This window comes from Carassius auratus, unplaced genomic scaffold (genome assembly GCF_003368295.1).
Source record: "Carassius auratus strain Wakin unplaced genomic scaffold, ASM336829v1 scaf_tig00013866, whole genome shotgun sequence".
In the NCBI taxonomy this organism is placed as follows: domain Eukaryota; kingdom Metazoa; phylum Chordata; class Actinopteri; order Cypriniformes; family Cyprinidae; genus Carassius; species Carassius auratus.
Genome location: NW_020524458.1, coordinates 1 through 17,489, shown reverse-complemented (window position 1 = coordinate 17,489; position 17,489 = coordinate 1). Strand labels below are relative to the sequence as shown.

The window sequence follows — 17,489 nt, the reverse complement described above, 5'->3', positions numbered from 1 at the left end:
TATCTGGTATGACTCAAAGATAAACATTAAAGGAGAAGAATCTAGAAATCTTCTTTCACGCTAAACGGTATCAAGATGATTAAGAGGGCAGATGTTTCCCGAAACAGTTGTTTTGTTTACTCCAATACTCCTAGCAAGCAACATGACAAAACATCCGTTGAAAAAGTTTAGAAAGGAAATGAGTGCCACCTAATGGCTGATTTGATCATATCTGCACTGGACAGTTGTTTTGAACATCTTTGAGACAACAAAATGTTAAATATTTTTATTTATTTTGTACAGAAAAGCACATTCTGCATTGTGTTTAACTTACTGATGAAAGACACAGGTGGACAAAATAATATTGTATAATAAAATACAAAGTGATCGAGAAAATATAGCGATAAGTGACAATATACATCTGATGAATCTACATAATATAATGAAATTGTGACCACAAAAGAGAATACTGTGTAAGGCATGTCTTTTGTTTGATGTATTTACCATATGTAGAAAAACAACCTTGACCACACTGTTTCTGGTTACAACATCCTCTTCCTGTCAATCCTCATCCGGTCTTTATGACTTCACAAGCAGTGAAAAGGGAGTTTTTCATAGTTCCTTTGAAACAACCTTACAATCACCATTGTAATAGTATCCTACAAAAATAAAGGCCTTGTTTCATTTAGATGCTTACAGAATCTATACTGAGATCCATACTGCAGCTGAGAGAGCACATGCTTCAATTAAATGGGGATGTGGAAGGAGTCTTTGATCCACTGGTCTCGAGAGTTTTGAGTGGGCTGAGGAAGGGACAACAGCGTCTCCCCACTCTCTCTTTCATGTTCATCTTCATCTTCCTCCTCTTCATCTTCAGAATAACCATTTTCGGTGTTGAAGGAGCTCTCGCACAGGGAAGAAGAGATGTCCTGGAAAGCTCCTTTGTATTCCTGTATGGACTCATATAGAGACCACAACTGACACAACAGTGACATGTCTAACTGTCGAAGTCCAACCTGCCAAAGACAAGAACATGAGCTATGCTGGATTTCAAATATATAATGTAATGATCAACACACACACACACACACACACACACACACACACACACACACACACACACACACACATATATATATATATATATATGTATGTGTATATATAATAATATATATATATATATATATATATATATATATATATATATATATATATATATATATATATATATATAATGTATATATTATTACACACACACACACATATATATATATATATATATATATATATATATATATATATATATTTTTTTTTTTTTAACTGAATGTTTTATTTATTTTAAATAAAACGGTCAGTGAAACAGTTATTGAAAAAATTTATCAAATTGTTTTAATATATTCAACTATTCAAAATGCAGTTAAAATGTCAGTAAAGAAGTGCTTTGACACAAAATATTATTTTACATGTTTTTAAGGTCTGATTTAAATGTTGAGGTCATATTAATTTATATTTTTTGTTTGTTTGTTCAGCTCAAGTCAAAATGCCTATGGTGTACCTGACCATATATATATATATATATATATATATATATATAATATCAATTTTAGGCTATTACGTTTTCGTGTTTTATTAAGGTCAAAAGAAGTGACTCTAAAATATATATATATTCATAAAGAATATTTAGGCTACATTGAAAAATGTAGAATACAAATGCAAATACAAAGCATACCGGGGGAGATATTTTACATGCACTTTTATCACTTCTGACACGTATTCGTCATTGATCCATAACTAGTTGCCCATTTTGCACAAACGGAGCGCGGGTCCGAGTCAGGCGTGGTCCCGGACTCACCATCTCTTTGCGCAGCACGGCCAGCGCTGCGTCAAGGCTCGCTGGTTTACTGCGGTCAGGACAGTCGCTCACTCTGGACTTGCTGATGTCCGCCTGGATGCGCGTCCTCTTGCTGTAGACCTTCTCGATGTCCCTCCAGGATCCCCCGCTCGAGTTCAGGATACCGCTCAGTCCTTTAGGTAACGGAGGCAAGCCTTCAATAGAGCAGACGCTTCCAGCCGGACAGTCCGCTGGACTGGACTGAAACCCGTTCATTTCCGATTACACTGTTTTCGCTTTTAAAATTAAAACCTGGTTTTAATATTTTCTATGCCCGGTGTCGTTATTTTGTTCATTTATTTTTACCACCATGAAAAATATCCAACTGAGATGAAATACAGTATCTTTCTTTTAAAAAAATGATACGAAAGGTGAGCGCGCACGAATGACCTTAAACTGCAACTGTCACGTTCAAAAACTAATTTCCGGAAGCGATATTCTATGCGCTATCCTTCATATACAAGTTAACCACTAGTTTACACTGACTGTAACTAGTAACTCGTTTACAAGGTAACAGAAAATTATTTCGCTCTAATAAACTCTTTGACAATCTCTGTTCTTCGTGAGGTACTTGATTTCACGCTCTTCCTTATGTGCATTTCGTGGTAAAGCAGTGTATAAATCTAATCCGGTATATAAAAACAAATTCCTACCCTTAGATAAGCAAAAACTGGACAGGAGACCAAGGAGTCCAGCTTTTGTTTTCGTTTAACGTTTTCTTTTGTCTTGTACAGCTAAACCTCGCCCACTGCTTCTCTCCGCCCAGAGCAGTATGTTTCTTCCGAAGCGAGGCGCTGTTTCTCATTTACAGAAGCATAAACTGATCGTCTTCTTTCTTTCTGTGTAGTTTCCTGACTCTCGAGGACTTTTCAGGTGCTTCATCTGAGCCTCAGCTTTGCTTTGGGAGAAAATTTTTTTTTATAATCTTAGGGGTCACGGAATGAGTAATTGCATTTAAAGATGATAGTATAAAGGTGTTGAAAAATGCAAGGTCTAAAGACACTAAACACTACTTAGATTTACAGGTGCATCTCATAAAATTAGAATATCAGGGAAAAGTCTTTTATTTTTTTGTAAATTAAAAAAATAAAAAATATCTAACTTTCTTATATTTTAGATTCATTGCACACAAACGGAATAGTTTTTGGTTTTAATTCTGATGGTTGACTTACAGCTTAGGAAAAGAAACAATTAACACCAGCAGACATCACGGCACCCAAATCATCACTGAGTTCAGAAACTTCACACTGGACTTCAAGCAGCTTGGATTCTGTGCCTCTCCACTCTTCCTCCAGACTTTTACCAAGACGATTACCAAATAAAATGCTAAATTTACTTTCATCTGAAAAGAGGATTGCGAACCACTGAGTAACAGTCCAGTTCTTTTTCTCCTTACCCCAGGTAAAATGCTTCTGACGTTTTTTTTTTTTTCTGGTTCAGGAGTGGCTTAGTTCTAGGAATGTGACAGATGTAGCCCTTTTGCTGAAGATGTATGAGTATGGACTCTTGATGCGCTGACTCCGGCTTCAGTCCACCTCCTTGTAAAGCTCTCCCAAGTTCTTGAATAGATTTTGATATAGCACTCTGTGATCAGCTAGCTCTTTCAGCAATGAGGGTGTTGATGATTGTCTTAATGATTAGGGTGTTGAACTAATCAAGCTCAAAATGGAGTATTCCAATTTTTTGAGATATTGAGTTTGGAATTCAGTCGTAACAATCAGAATTACATTAAAAAAAAACTTTGCGTGCGCTTCAGTTTGTGTGCAATGAATCTAGAATATAAGTTAGCTTTTAATTTAAATTACAAAAAAATAAAGATCTTTACCATGATACTCACATTTTTTTAGATGCACCTGTAAATACCCAATTCTGATAAGAAAAGTCTAAATTGTGAGACCTCAACCTGCACTTTCAAGACAAAAGTCTGAATTGTGAGATAAAAAGTAGTAATTAAATATTTTTTTTCATTCTGTGGCAGAAAAAAAGGGAATTGGCAGCCACCACAATATCAAAACTGAACGGCAAAAATAGATTTTCCAAAAGGTTTTGACTTGAATAAACATGAACTCTGCACATTTCAAAATCCAAAACCAGAGCAGGTTTTTTTTTTTAAATCGCTGTATTTCAGGAGGAAACCAACTGTATTTAGAAAATGTTTAATTTCATTTAATCTTTCATGTAATGCTTGATAAGGCAGCGCTTGTGAGCTCAGCGCCGTTACCGGAGAAACCTCTACCTCTCCCGCTCTTAAAGCATGTCCTGCTAGCTGAAAATTAATTTGCATTTATATATATATATATATATATATATATATATATATATATATATATATATATATATATATATATATATATATATATATATATATGGGGGCGGGGGAGTGCCACCACAAATAGAGTGTAAGGCTGTGGGAAACACTGGGATGCAAACTGAAAAATTAAAAGTGAAAAAGTCTAAATTACGAGACATAAACTAAGAATTTAGAGGAAAAAAAGACTGAACTGTGAGATATCAACTCAGTTACCTTTTTTCCTGTAAAGCAAACATGCCACGAAACACACTGCCGTGTAATGGAAAGGTTTCTCAATGCATAAAAGTTTCTCTGTGATAGAACACATTGTGCATTTAAAAATGTGATATATGGGAATTGGAATGTGGGAGAAAAGCATTCCACTGCAAAAACAAGGAAAAACATGTAAAACTGTAAAATGGAACAAAAAAATCCTAGATGTCGGGCAGTGTAATAAAAATATGCAAGGTCTAGAAATACTTTCAAGTTGAACTTTTTTTTTACTTCGCTGAAAAAGCAATAGGAAAGCAGTGCAGTGAAATGCAAAATGCATTCTGTTTGAATGGCCCCTAACCAGACCAATGCTGTTATTTATAACCAAAACAACACTAATAGCACCCAAATGATTCTGTTGCAGCTTTGAAACAATTCACTCTGCCACTGTAATTGATCTAACATTGTCACAACACTTAAGTTGGTGCTTTCATAAAATTTGGATTTTCAACCGATCATGAGTTCATAAAGCAACGGGAAAAAAGTTAAACAAATCAAGTAAAAAGAAACCAGCCTTTGCAGCTCAAGCAATGTATTTCAACACACGACACAGTCACATTCTGCGCTGCATTAGAACAAACATAAACACAACCGAAACACGCCGTTGAGTATATTACTGTATATATGTATTAGTGCTGTTTGTACTTCCTTATGTGTGTGTGTGCTGTTACAACTCCATCTGTGCTACAGTCTTATGAGAGCTGCAGTTCTTTCAAGCTGCGCAGGGATTCGGCACAGCCTCGGATCAGACTGCAGAGCTGGATGCTGGCCTCCACTGACCCCGAGTGCTGGAGCTCCTGTGTGGCCCATCTGAGTTTATGAAGCACTGCCTCCTCTGCACTTGACAAGGCTGGGTGGTGGTGGAGGGCGTTGCCCACGGCCCCTGAAGGAGGTGCAGTCTGGGGAGCAGGGGTGGCTGGTGGCAGGAAGTTGGAGCTGGTGGTTGGGACAGAAAGAGGAGTGGGCTGTATGGCGGGAGGGGGACCTCTCAGTCCAGACGCGGCCCCCTCGCAGTGCTCCGGCCGGGGCTGGCCCGTGATGGAGAGAGGGGGTTCACTGGACGAGGCTCCATGAGATTCAGGGAGAGGCTGAGTCGCAAGCTGACGCTCTCTTACCTGTGACAAAGCTGCCTGGGCATTTAAAGCTGAAAGAGAAATCGAACAAGTCAACAGAGATACACAAGACTGTACATTCATAAATAATTCAAAGGCTGAATTTAAACATACCTGGGTTGTCCTTGTCAATATCGGAGTCCAGCTCTTGACAAGCAACACAGTAATATTTCTTCTGTTTATCTTGCAGCAGAATTGTCTGCAAATATATAGGGCATTTCTTACCTTATACATGCTTCAATCAATAATAAATCTAAGTTAAAAACTAATTATTATAATTCCAGTGGGTCCATAAACCGAAAATCCTTTTTTGTTGCTTTTTCCCCCCATTAGAAATTACAAATACTGCATACTTGTTTTTTCTTAATCCCAGCAGTATGGAAAACACTTGTGCTGCTTAACAATTTTGTGGAAACTGTGACTTCTTCAGGATTCTTTGATGAATAGAAAGCTAATTTATATAAAACACTATACTATGTCATGTTTGTTCAGCTTAATGGATCCTTTTCAAAAAATAAATAAATAAATAAAAATCTTCCTGACTCGGTTTTGAAAGGCACTGAAAGTATATATCTATATATTACAATTTACTGAAATGCTCTTGCAGGGAACGTTACTCTGAGTCCTTTTCTGAAGTCACGGATGAATGAATGTAACACGTGTTTCTCTCTCACCCCACACAGCTCACAGCAGTCCCCCAGCATCTTGTAGCCCTTCAGCAGATAGTCTCCCATCAGCTTGCTGATCTTGTCCTGCCGCTCCCGGCGAGCTTGGATCACCTTCATCTCGGCCTCGGAGGGAGGCTCCCACTCAAAGTCCTCATCATCTAGATTCAGCAGAGCACAGAGATTCCTCATGTGTCTGACTCACTGATCACAAACAAACAACCAGCTAGCATCTGTAGCTTTCAGACAGTTATACGACCTTAGGTTGTCACTAATTGTCAGTTATTCTAAAAAGATTGTGAAGAGTTAGATATTATGAATGAAATAAAGCCACACGGCCTTACAGACAGACAGACAGACACCGAAGCGCTAACGTTAAGCTGCTAACGTTAGCCTTGATGAGGTTATTGGGTTATTTTAGCGCGGATGCAGGTGCACTACTTTAGCACGACGGAAGTAAATTAATGAAAGTTAGATTAATGAAAGATAAAAATAGGAAACTCGGGAGCAGAATACGAAGTTTATTCACAATTTACCTGCATTTAGGGCCATGCTTTCCTCAGCCGCCTCACAACACAGATAACGTTTCCTGCTCGAAACTTCAACGGTGAAATGCACAAGGTGCTGTGAAAACGGACTGGCGCCATCTAGCGAACTGAATGTAGGACCTGCAGTCTTCTTTTTTTTAGCGAAGTTTCTTGTGCTCACAAAGGCTTTATTTATTTGATAAAAAATACAGAAAAAATGTTATTTGTGAAATATTACTGCAACTTATAAAAACTGTTCATATTTTAATATACTTTAAAATATCATCTTATTTTTCTGATGCATCATTACTCCAGTCTTCAGTGTCATTGTGTTGGAAGCAGTGGTGCCACTTCATGTTTTTTTGGAACCTGTGAAACTTTTTTCTTTTATTAATATATATATATATATATTCAAAATGTAAATCTTGTGTTACATACACTACCATTCAAAAGTTTGGAGTCAGTGAAAATTTATCTTTCTTTTTTTGAAAGTAATAAATACTTTATTCAGCAAGGATGTGTGAAATTTATCAAAAGTGATGAGATGAGAGATTTTAATTTTAAATAAATGCTGTTCTTTTTTTTATTCATAAAAGAATACAGAAAAAAGTATCAGTTTCCAAACAAAACAAAACAAAAAACAAAAATGAAGCCACACAACTGTTCCATGCATTGATAATAAATCAGCATATTAGAATGATTTATGAAGGATCAGTCAGTGACACTGAAGACTGGAGTAATGATGCTGAAAATTCAGCTTTAGTCACAGAAATAAAGAATATTTTAAAGTATATCAAAACAGAAAACCAATATTAGAAATGTAATAATATCTCACAATATTACATTTTTGTATTTTTGATCAAAATATTACAGCCTTGATGAGCACAAGAGACTACATTAAAAAAATAAAAAATCTTACTGATCCCACTTTTAAACGGCAGTGTGTTACATAAAAACCATAGGACTTCTACAACAATGTCTTTTATGTTTGTTTGGCCATAATGCACACCATTAAAGAGCATATCAGCACAAAGACTTCATACCAAAAGTCAAGAATGTTAGAGGAGGGCTATTCATTATTAATTATTTAGAAAATTCATTATTGAGTTGACCGTGCACTCCTCTGTATACCAAAGTATTCCAGAGTCAAATACCATCCGATCTGACAGCTAAAGCTTGTCAAAAACTGGGTCATGCCACAGGACAATGATCCTTAGCACACCAGCAAATCTACATCAGAAGGGCTGAAAAGAAAAGAATCAAGGCATTGCAACAGCCAAGACAAAAGTCCAGAGCTCATCCTGACTGAAATGCTGTGGTGAGAGCTGTGCACAAACACATGCCTACAAACATCAATAAACTTTAAAAACGTTGTACAGATGAGTGGGCAAAAATTTCTGCAGAACAATGTTAAAGACTGATAAATTCATACAGAAAATAATTACTTCAAATCATTGCTGCTAAACAGGCAATTGAATCAGTGGGTGTCCTCACACATTGCTATTACATCTTGCCTTTATTTTTCTTAAATACGTATTTACATTTTAAACAACATCAAAACTCAACTACAATGTGAGTAATTACATTTACACAGACACAAAAGATTTTATGATGTTATCACACCAATACTTAAATCAGAATCTAGTCTGCTCAGCTGAGTGTCATTACAGCTGGTTTGGGTTTTGCTCTTGCAATCCCAGCAGTGTCCATTACAGTCTCCTCTCCAGCTACACTGTCCTCTCGCCAGTTTCCACGCCACAGTGTGCTGAGCCAGTGCAAAGTGCTGTCGTCCCAGTTTTCTGGAAGCTGCAGCATGAGATACCCTGCTGAGATGATGCCGGCTGCCGCTGCTCGCACATGGCTCATTTGCAGAGTTTCAGTCACAAATGCATCTACAGCTTGTGAGTGACAAAAAGAGAGCGATAGACTTGGCAAATCTCAAAGAGCAAAAATTAAATACTACACATCTGATGCTTAATCACATCCAGAGTGCTGCAGGGATGACATATTTTTGCAGGCCAAAACCGGAAATAAAAATGTTTCCACTTCCTGAAGTCAGTGGGTTTCTTGAATGATTTTTTTTTCACGTTTCATTTTACAACATAAAATATCTTAGTTATAGCTCTTTATGATTTTTCAAGTAAAGTCAGGTAAGTCACCTTTATTTCAGGAATATATCAGAATCAGTTATGGAAAATCAACCATGGAGGCGGTTCAGATTCGGCTCTAAAGCAAGTCAATATTGTCACTATTTAGATCAAGTCAGTTCAGTGTTTGTTCAGTTCAGAAAGGGCATGTATGTGTGTCTACTTCTCTCAGTTTATTAATCATATGTGATATTTTCCTGTTGGCTATTTTTCTATTTATATTGTAATTTGCGTTATCTTGCGTTGGTAAAAAAAAAGCCTTTCATGTTTGTGGTCGACAGATTTTGGGAGTTAAATACCCCAATCAGACCTTTTATTATCTTGTAAAAGGTGGTTACTAAGTGTTTAAATAGGACTCCAGAGGTTGTCAGGGACAATAAATATCATCACACTAAAAGGAAAACTCATCTACTCCCCTAGTCAACTTTTATAGCCAATGTTTAAATTTGGGCTTTTACAAACTGTTCAAACACAAACTTTCAGAGAAAATGTTTTTTAAATAAATACTGAAAGAGTCATGCCTACATTATAGATTACATTTAACATAGCTGTATAAATTATATTAAGTCTTAAAGCTTTAACTAAAATAATTAAGGACGTGGTCACTTGAGTGACAGGTGGATTACTGCTGCTGATGCCTGCCGTCAAGCTTGGTGGGCGTGGCTTCAGCAACCAGCTCCTGCCTTTTTGCCCATTTTTAATGAGATGGCCGCCTCCACCTCCGCCTCCGCCTCATCTGAGCTTCAAAAATGCCCTTCAGAAAACTACGGGTGACGTCACGGACACTACATGAATGTTTTTTATAAAGTCTTTGGTTTTTGACCTACAAAAATACATAATCACTGCTGCGCTCCATTGCATATGTCTGTGAAGCTTCAAGTTTATTTGACAGCTTATGTATAATCAAATACATACCTGCACTAGCTGGGATGGTCAAGAGAATTCCCAATGAAATTAATCTGGGGTACGTGAATATTTCTCCCAGATTTACCAGCAAATTGAAAACTTAGGAGAAAACAGGAAAGGAAAAATGTATAAAATTGCCTATATTTTTTATATATGGCAAAAGTAATTTTTTACATTGTACAATCATTATAACTTCATGTGTAGTGGAAAACAAAAGCATAAATTACCAAGCAGTAGAGTAGCCATGACACAGAGTTTATCCCAAGGGATGTGCTGAGAGGGAGGCCAGTATTCCACATGTGTGAAATACAGCAATACACAAACCCAGGAGTGGAGGACAAAACTACACAGACCCACACAAGACAGCAACACACTGGCAGCGCCTGGTTGGACACTTCCTGCATGCTTCCTGAAAAGCACCTGAGACAAGCAAACATCAATTATTACCATAAAACTGCAGAATATACACTTATACACTCTTTCTCGAGGTTTGTAGTGGACACACTTACATTAGTAGACAGTAGATATTGTAGATATTGTACAACTTGACACGGTCATTGAATGAATCATTATACAATGCTGAATGAATCTTTGGAGTGAACTGTTTCAAAAGAGTCACTGGGATGAATTCACATCCTCACCACATCCTCACCACTGACCTTGAATAAAGCAGAAGCTGAAGCTGAACCAACTCCCAGTGCCACTCCTGTGATTGAATCACTATGGAAACCATCCCCATAGGCCAACATAACAATGCCAGTGATGGATAGGATGGCAGCCACTATCTAAATACAAAGTAGACATATACGAAACAAACCATTTTTTTAGAAAAATGAAAAAATTTAAAAACTTTAAAGCTGGTGATGAAACAAGCAATATTAAAATCACTCACACAACATTAGCTATCCTATTTGTTTGCTCACCCTGACACCCATGAAGCGGTCCTTGAGTCCAATCCATGAAAGGAGGAAAACAAAAGCCTGGTTGCAGCAGAGGACGGCACTTACATCCACTTTGGAGATGCGGCAAAGCGCCAACAAGTACAGATAACCAGATAAACTCCATAGCACAGAGAATGGAGCGGCTCCTTTCAGAACAATCCTTACAGTCAGCTCTTCACCCAGGAACAGACTGCACTTTCTGCGATTCAGAAGAGGATCAAAATAACACAAATATGTCTTCTCTCTATCAGAGGGTTTGTAAGACCTAATTCAAAAGCAAGTGCAAGTTGTCAAATATGTTTTAAAAGAATAAAGTTCTTATGTTTTAAAATGTATTACTTAAAATATTTATTTGTCAAAACAATGTCTTTCTATTGGGACATGTTGTCACAAAAGCGTAAATGTATCCTAAACTTTATATTATTAATTGAATGTCAAATGTGCATGAATCTAAAATATGTACAGTCAATGTTATACAGGTATACATATTTATCTGTTTCTATTATTTGCATTATTGCTGTAAAATTATCATTTGTCTATAACAATCAGAAATATATGCTAACAGATCAATAAAGAATCTTTTTTTTATATTTGACACATTAAACTTTTGTGACAACATATATGTACTGTATATACATAGGGTTGTGACAACTTGCCCCGTTCACATATGAAATAATTTAAAGGGGTCATTGGGTGCCCATTTTCCACAAGTTGATATGATTCTTTAGGGTCTTAATGAAAAGTCTAAAGTATCTTAGTTTGCCCAAAATTTCTCAATGGTAGTGTAAAAAACAATTTTTTTACCCTGTCAAAAATAACTCTTTTCAGAGCAAGCATTTTCCTTTAAATGTTAATGATCTCTGCTGACTCTGCCCCTCTCTTCCGAGCCGTTCTCAGAGAGTTTACTTCAGCCACATTCATCATGAAACTAGCTAATTAGCACATTATTAGGAAAGGCATTTTGCATAGATTCATTAAAAAGCCTAATACTAAATTCTTCTGGTAGAAACTGGATTACGAATGATATGTGTGAAGATAAATACATTTAGGTAGATCAGGGGCACATTCCCTTCAGGTAAGACACCAGTCCAGTCTGTGTTGAAACTCCACTGTCAATCAAACTATTGTGGGAGGGTCCTCACACAGACAGGCATCTGAGATCGTCTCAATTTGAGAAAGGGGTAAAGATTTTAGTGGACAAAGAAAATTTTTGGGTGAATTTGTATCATTATTGGTGGTTGTGTACACACACTTCCAACATACATTTTAGTTCAAACAACTCGTAAAAGTGTATGTAGCATCTGATGACCCCTTTAAGGAATTATTTTGTTTCATGTGAACATTCTGCAACATAAACCAATATCTGCAGATCTTTAACTGGTAAAGATGAATGCATGCAGTTTTAGTTGGCTACTTTATAAATAGAAAACTCTAAACCCCAAGTGTAAAATACAGCTTAGTCAGGATTCTGTGCATGCACACTACAATTTATTATAAAGCTGCAGCCTACCTCAGCTGATATTGCTGAAGGTTTTGCAGCCAGTGTCAGTGATGACATTGCACTGATAATACGCTGCTGGCCATGCATTCATTCATTAATGAAAAGCTGTCATTTGTTTAGCTTTAGAAACTGAGAGGATTAGAAACTGAAAGCAGCTTGCACTAAACAGCTTAAATTAAAATAAGGTTTATATACAATAATGATTATTTAGACTTAACTTGCTTTAATTGCTTCTGCACTTTTAATAATGCATGAAAGATGTGGGGGGTTGGAGTGCAAAACATGCATCCCAACATGAGCAAGTCATTCAGATATGCATGCTTAAAAATAAAAGTTTCAAAATGGTGTTTTAACAGTACAATGCCCAGTGTAAAGTTTCAGTTTATAGTAAAAAATATTAATGGAACCATCCAATAAAGAACCTTTTTTTAATGAGTGTATATAAATACAATCATATATTTAAAAATGTTTTTCTTCTAACCTGAACTCCGTGCATGGCAACTGCTTCTGTTTTCTCCATGAGAAGATGACACAGATAATAGAGTGGAAAAAAGAGAATGTTCCAGATGCTACAAAACCAAACGATGAAGAATGGGGCGGGATGTCTTATCAGAGTCTCTTTAGCACTATTGGTACCCAGGCCCAGGAAACAGCTACACAAGCCCCTAAAATGAGCCCACATGTCACCCTCTGTATGGCTCGGAATGGACATCGAGTGCAACAGCGTTTAGATGGTCTTTTTGCATCAGATTCATCCTGAACTAAAGTCTGCTCCTGAGGATCCTTCTCACTTGCTAAGAAGAACAAAGACAATACATTTAAAGAATTACAAGTGCCTTTCCGTCATACTTCTGCAATCGCAGATTTCCAGACCAAAAGCACCAACAGATTTTATGAAAAAGCTGAAAAATATTACCTGGTGTGGGCAGGTGAAGTGTGACAGGTTGGGGTCCGGAGGAAGGAGATATCTTGGCCGAGAATTTGTTCATTGCTCGTTGTGCTCTCTTTAAAAAAAAAAAAAAGAACCCTTAGGTCAAGGTTTTGAGTCTCTGAATGAGCTCGGACTCTAATACCAGTAATATGCTTTAAGTAAACACACATGTTAAGTGCAGATTACTGCAGATCCCACCTGTGATTAAAAATCTCAGGTTTAACAGCTTACAGTCTCACTTGCTAAATGATTTTAAATCACAGTTAGTGCTGATGTTAGTTGTTTTGAAGTTGTGAGTACAAACCAAGTAAAGTGAAGTTTTTCATTGATAGTTCAGCATAATAATTATAATACATTTACTGATACTCTCTGAAACTCTTAAAGGTCTAAATTCACTTTAAAAAAAAAAAAATCATAATAATATTAAGGGTTACAAAGGATTAATCAGGCAGTAATATCTCTTTAAGGTGACAATTGCACTTTTTAATTTGTGTAAATATGAAAAATGTATATCTCTACCAATAATTAACTTTACATTAACATATGAGCTAGTTAATAATGCAGATTTTCTGTCACTGCATACATTTTTGGCACTGTTATTGCCCAGAAAGAAAATTAAATATATTATTTATCTTATAATGACCTTCTGTGACAACCTGCCCAGTAGCTGGGTTCTGACCAACAAACAGTCTGTCCGAAAATCCTCGAAGACAAGCAATTTATTGAAATCGCTTTAGTCAGCTGTCATTTGATCAATTCTCTAACACTTAAACTATATTCATGTTTTATAATTTATAGTACTCAATATAAAAACAAATGTCAATGAAGGTTTCATAGGTATTTTATTTGGTTTAATGACTCAAGAGTCAAAATTCCACACATGACAAATCAAACAAGACACAAAAGTTGCTGTGATTTAAATGTTGCTGGTTTAAATGGCTCTAGACTCTACACAAGACAAGTTACAACAAGCATACATAATGAGATGATTAAACTCCATACATTGAAATGCATTGCTCAGACACACTTTGTATCCTATGGGTTCATTTATAGGTAAGATGATGGTCATTAGGGAGCACTTTCACAAAGAAGAGGTATGTTATTCTGGACTGAGAACCTCAAGGCAACCATTCATTCCACACTTACATTTTGTAGTTGGATTTATTCTTTAAACTCTCATTTTATCACCATCAGTATGACCTAGCGACTTTGCTAAGTGATACTAATGTGTTTTTCTGTGTGTGAGGCAACTCCTGGCATTTGTCTGAAATGCCTTCTTTGTTAATGGGCGAGCCATGCGACTTCCTTCTTCTGTCCTTGCTGGTGAAAGTGCCGAGGGAATGTACTCGAGGATAACATCTGTCCTGTGGAATCTGATATGGGCATTCAATCTGTTATAATCAGAGAGGGAGACACAAAGAAGGGGAGTGAGATTTATGGTGATAAACATTGGAGAACAAAAGTTTAAAACTTGCCATGGGCAATGGCTATATTGATGAAAAAGTTGGTATACCTTTTGGTTTAGGGTGCATCAGGGTCAGAGGCAGCTCTACTGTCACATCACTGTGTGGAGAAAAAAAAAAGTAGATAAAGTTTCGTTTCTGATTTCTCATAATGCATTTCAGCTGCATTTTTATTTACCTTGCTGTCAAGCCTCCCAGCAGACTGAAAAAAAATAGAGAAATAGATATATAAATAAAAACAGTATTAATAATACATGTATAATTGTAGTTTATGTATAGACAGTCAGTTAAGCACAAACTGGACAAATCTGTCGAAGAAAGAATTCCTTACCCTCCTCCTGATACCATGAGGTTAACCTTGATCTTGTAGGACACCAGGATTCCCAGAACCTCCTTATCCATACCTCCCCGTATTCTGGAGAAAATAGGAAAAACAACAACATGAATGTATTGTAAAAACTTGATTATGAGCATGTTTACTTCTTTCCTTAGGAAAGTTTGTAAAGCTGAAACAAACACTTACATAGTGGTTGAGGCCAAATTGGTGTCTTCATCTTTAAGTCTGCCGTCCAGCGCCAGGCCACGTTTCTCCTTGTTGTTTGAGAGCAGAGGAGTGATCGGGAGGGTTTTTTCAAAAGTCGCATTTCCTTCTACAGTTTCCCTGCAGAGAGCAGTTGAATCATACAGATTTAGAGAACTTAAGACTGATCAGCGAAGAAATCGTCAGTATAGCTGGGATACAAGAAAATAAGCCCCTGTCGAAGAAAATAAGACTCACCCAAACTCTTCACACAGCACACTCTTGGTGTATTTGTCGGCTGAATAGAGAACGACGTCTGTGGTTTGGTCAACTATGAGAGTAATGAATGCAACATCAGTCATATTTGTTATACCACCTGGAGTAATACTCAATTCTGATTGGTCAATGACTGATGACAACTAAATGACTACTAAAATGCATAATTAACCATAATGCCTGGCACCTGATTTCCTAGATCTACTAATTTCATTTATTCTTGTACCACTCCACATCTCATTCATTTTGCACAGTCAGCAACTCAAATCAACATTTCATGTCCATTTATTGACTTATTTGGAAGTAGTCATGCAATTAGTTTGATAATAAACAGTCAACCAGTAAACATTATATGTTATATATACAACTTAAGAATTATTTGAAAAATCTTTTAACCAATCTCACCTGTAACCTTGATTTTTTTCACAACTTTGGTGGTCTCATTCTTGATCTTAACAGTGACTGGGATGGGATCACCATGGTAGTAGATCTGTTATAAAGACAAGAAAACACATGAGTTTTCGTCTTGATTTGGTCAATATCAAAGCCTGCATTCCATCAGAGGTTACATACTTCCTTGTCCAGAGAGGCTTCCAGAAAAACAGGCTTATCAGACATCATAAAGCTCTTGCAGAGCTCAGCTTTTTGTCCAGATCCTGTGTTATCAGGAGCAAACTGGATTTTGCGAATGACAAGACGGCAGGTGTCCCTGTGGAGGGAGAGGACAGAAAAAATGATTGGTAAAGTTTAATGAATTATCATCGTTTAAACATGAATTGAATGTGCAAAATAACCAATAACACACTTACTTCTTGTCGACCTTCTCATCGGGGTCATCAGCTGATTGAGCCAAGTAGGCCTTGACCTCAAAATCAACACCACAAGCCTGCAAGAACAGAGCCATGAGCAAGTCCATTCAGTGCATTTTCTGTTTGAAGCTAAAATATATATCATTCACCTCACCTTCCTTTGTCATCTGGGCCAGGCTGAAGCGTAACAGAGCAGGGAAGGTTGGTAGGAATCTGAAAGACAAATCAGTTCAAATGCAGATTATTTTGTTAGAAATAGTAAATAAATAAATGGTATTATAAAAAAGTAACAAATAATATAAAAATGGCACAAGAACAATATATATATAGAAAAAAATATATATATTAAAATATCTGTCAGACGCCTTACATTAAAAGTGAAGGGATGACCCTGCTCTCCAGCTTTCTTCAGGAGAGTGTCGTGCATCTCTGTCAGGGTGGGTTTGTGGCCAGCATCAGGATATAGCTGTATGTGCTGAATCCAGATGTCTTTTCTAAAGGAAAGCCCAATCACGTCCAGGTCTTCACGGCCATAGCGGAAAGCGCAGGGCCAGCTGAATCCAAACTGAATGAAGCAAGAAACCGGTCAAAATCGAATCCATCGATTTCTTCTATTATCCTAAAGACATTTTGACTTCTCTTTCAAATTAATGAATGAATAAAACAAACAAACTATTATATACTATTAAATATTGTTCTGTTTTATGGAGGCACATTGATGCTGGCAGTACCTTTTCTGTCTCCAAGGTCTGCAGGATCGATTTTCAGTACACCCTCTGTTTAATAAGAAACAATTCCAATTTAATTGTTGGATATGACCTGTTTTCTGTGTTTCAGTTATAAATGCAGACAGTTTCTCACCAACAGGCTCAACTGAGTCAATGTGGTCAACATAGTCTCTCTTCCCCAAGTAGAGAGTGAGCTGAAACACAAACATTACATAAATGTATTGTCAAAGCACAATATGAATATATGATACTACATTTAATGTAATATGGAAATTCTATAAATGAGGAATGACAAAAACAGCAAGTCATCAGCTGAGTTCAGTCATACCTGGCCATTTCCACTGGTCTTTTTGAAAACTCTTTTTGAGCACACACAACAAAAAAAAGGGAAAATGGGGAAAAGATACAGTAAGACATATGGTTTGTGTTGTAGTAAACAGTGATAAAACAAGATAAAGGGTTTAGTTAGTAAAAAGAGTGGGATGCACAGAGAGAGCGGATGAGATGGGTCACTTGTCCTGTTTGGCCTA

General features: G+C 36.8%; 2 protein-coding genes and 2 pseudogenes across 3 annotated transcripts; all 4 read right to left on the bottom strand.

Moving 5' to 3' along the window:
- Positions 1-250: 250 nt before the first annotated feature.
- LOC113074204 (leucine repeat adapter protein 25-like) lies at positions 251-2,594 on the bottom strand. The gene is made up of 2 exons (XM_026246962.1): positions 1,832-2,594; positions 251-995 (listed from the first exon to the last, which is right to left on the bottom strand). Exons 1-2 carry the CDS (start codon positions 2,084-2,086, stop codon positions 726-728), a joined length of 525 nt encoding a protein of 174 aa, XP_026102747.1. The 5' UTR covers positions 2,087-2,594; the 3' UTR covers positions 251-725.
- A 2,046-nt stretch (positions 2,595-4,640) lies between these two features.
- Positions 4,641-6,847, bottom strand: LOC113074203 (Sjoegren syndrome/scleroderma autoantigen 1 homolog). Of its 2 annotated transcripts, none has more exons than XM_026246961.1 (4): positions 6,747-6,847; positions 6,220-6,371; positions 5,660-5,744; positions 4,641-5,577 (listed from the first exon to the last, which is right to left on the bottom strand). In XM_026246961.1, exons 1-4 carry the CDS (start codon positions 6,760-6,762, stop codon positions 5,126-5,128), a joined length of 705 nt encoding a protein of 234 aa, XP_026102746.1. In that variant the 5' UTR covers positions 6,763-6,847; the 3' UTR covers positions 4,641-5,125. The 2 variants fall into 2 exon arrangements, with proteins under 2 accessions (XP_026102746.1, XP_026102745.1); XM_026246960.1 differs by having other exon boundaries at positions 6,220-6,414; positions 6,747-6,828.
- A 1,540-nt stretch (positions 6,848-8,387) lies between these two features.
- Positions 8,388-13,221, bottom strand: LOC113074206 (solute carrier family 35 member F4-like; annotated as a pseudogene).
- A 1,265-nt stretch (positions 13,222-14,486) lies between these two features.
- LOC113074205 (arrestin-C-like) lies at positions 14,487-17,365 on the bottom strand (annotated as a pseudogene).
- Positions 17,366-17,489: the final 124 nt, after the last annotated feature.

What these genes read in the sequence shown, in the direction of transcription:
- LOC113074204 (XM_026246962.1), bottom strand. Translation starts at nt 2,086, where the DNA reads ATGAACGGGTTTCAGTCCAGTCCAGCGGACTGTCCGGCTGGAAGCGTC. An exon ending in CCGTGCTGCGCAAAGAGATG is followed by an intron (nt 996 to 1,831) that starts GTGAGTCCGGGA and finishes TGTCTTTGGCAG; the next exon opens with GTTGGACTTCGACAGTTAGA.
- LOC113074203 (XM_026246960.1), bottom strand. Translation starts at nt 6,402, where the DNA reads ATGAGGAATCTCTGTGCTCTGCTGAATCTAGATGATGAGGACTTTGAG. An exon ending in ACTGCTGTGAGCTGTGTGGG is followed by an intron (nt 5,745 to 6,219) that starts GTGAGAGAGAAA and finishes ATATATTTGCAG; the next exon opens with ACAATTCTGCTGCAAGATAA. An exon ending in TATTGACAAGGACAACCCAG is followed by an intron (nt 5,578 to 5,659) that starts GTATGTTTAAAT and finishes TTTCTCTTTCAG; the next exon opens with CTTTAAATGCCCAGGCAGCT.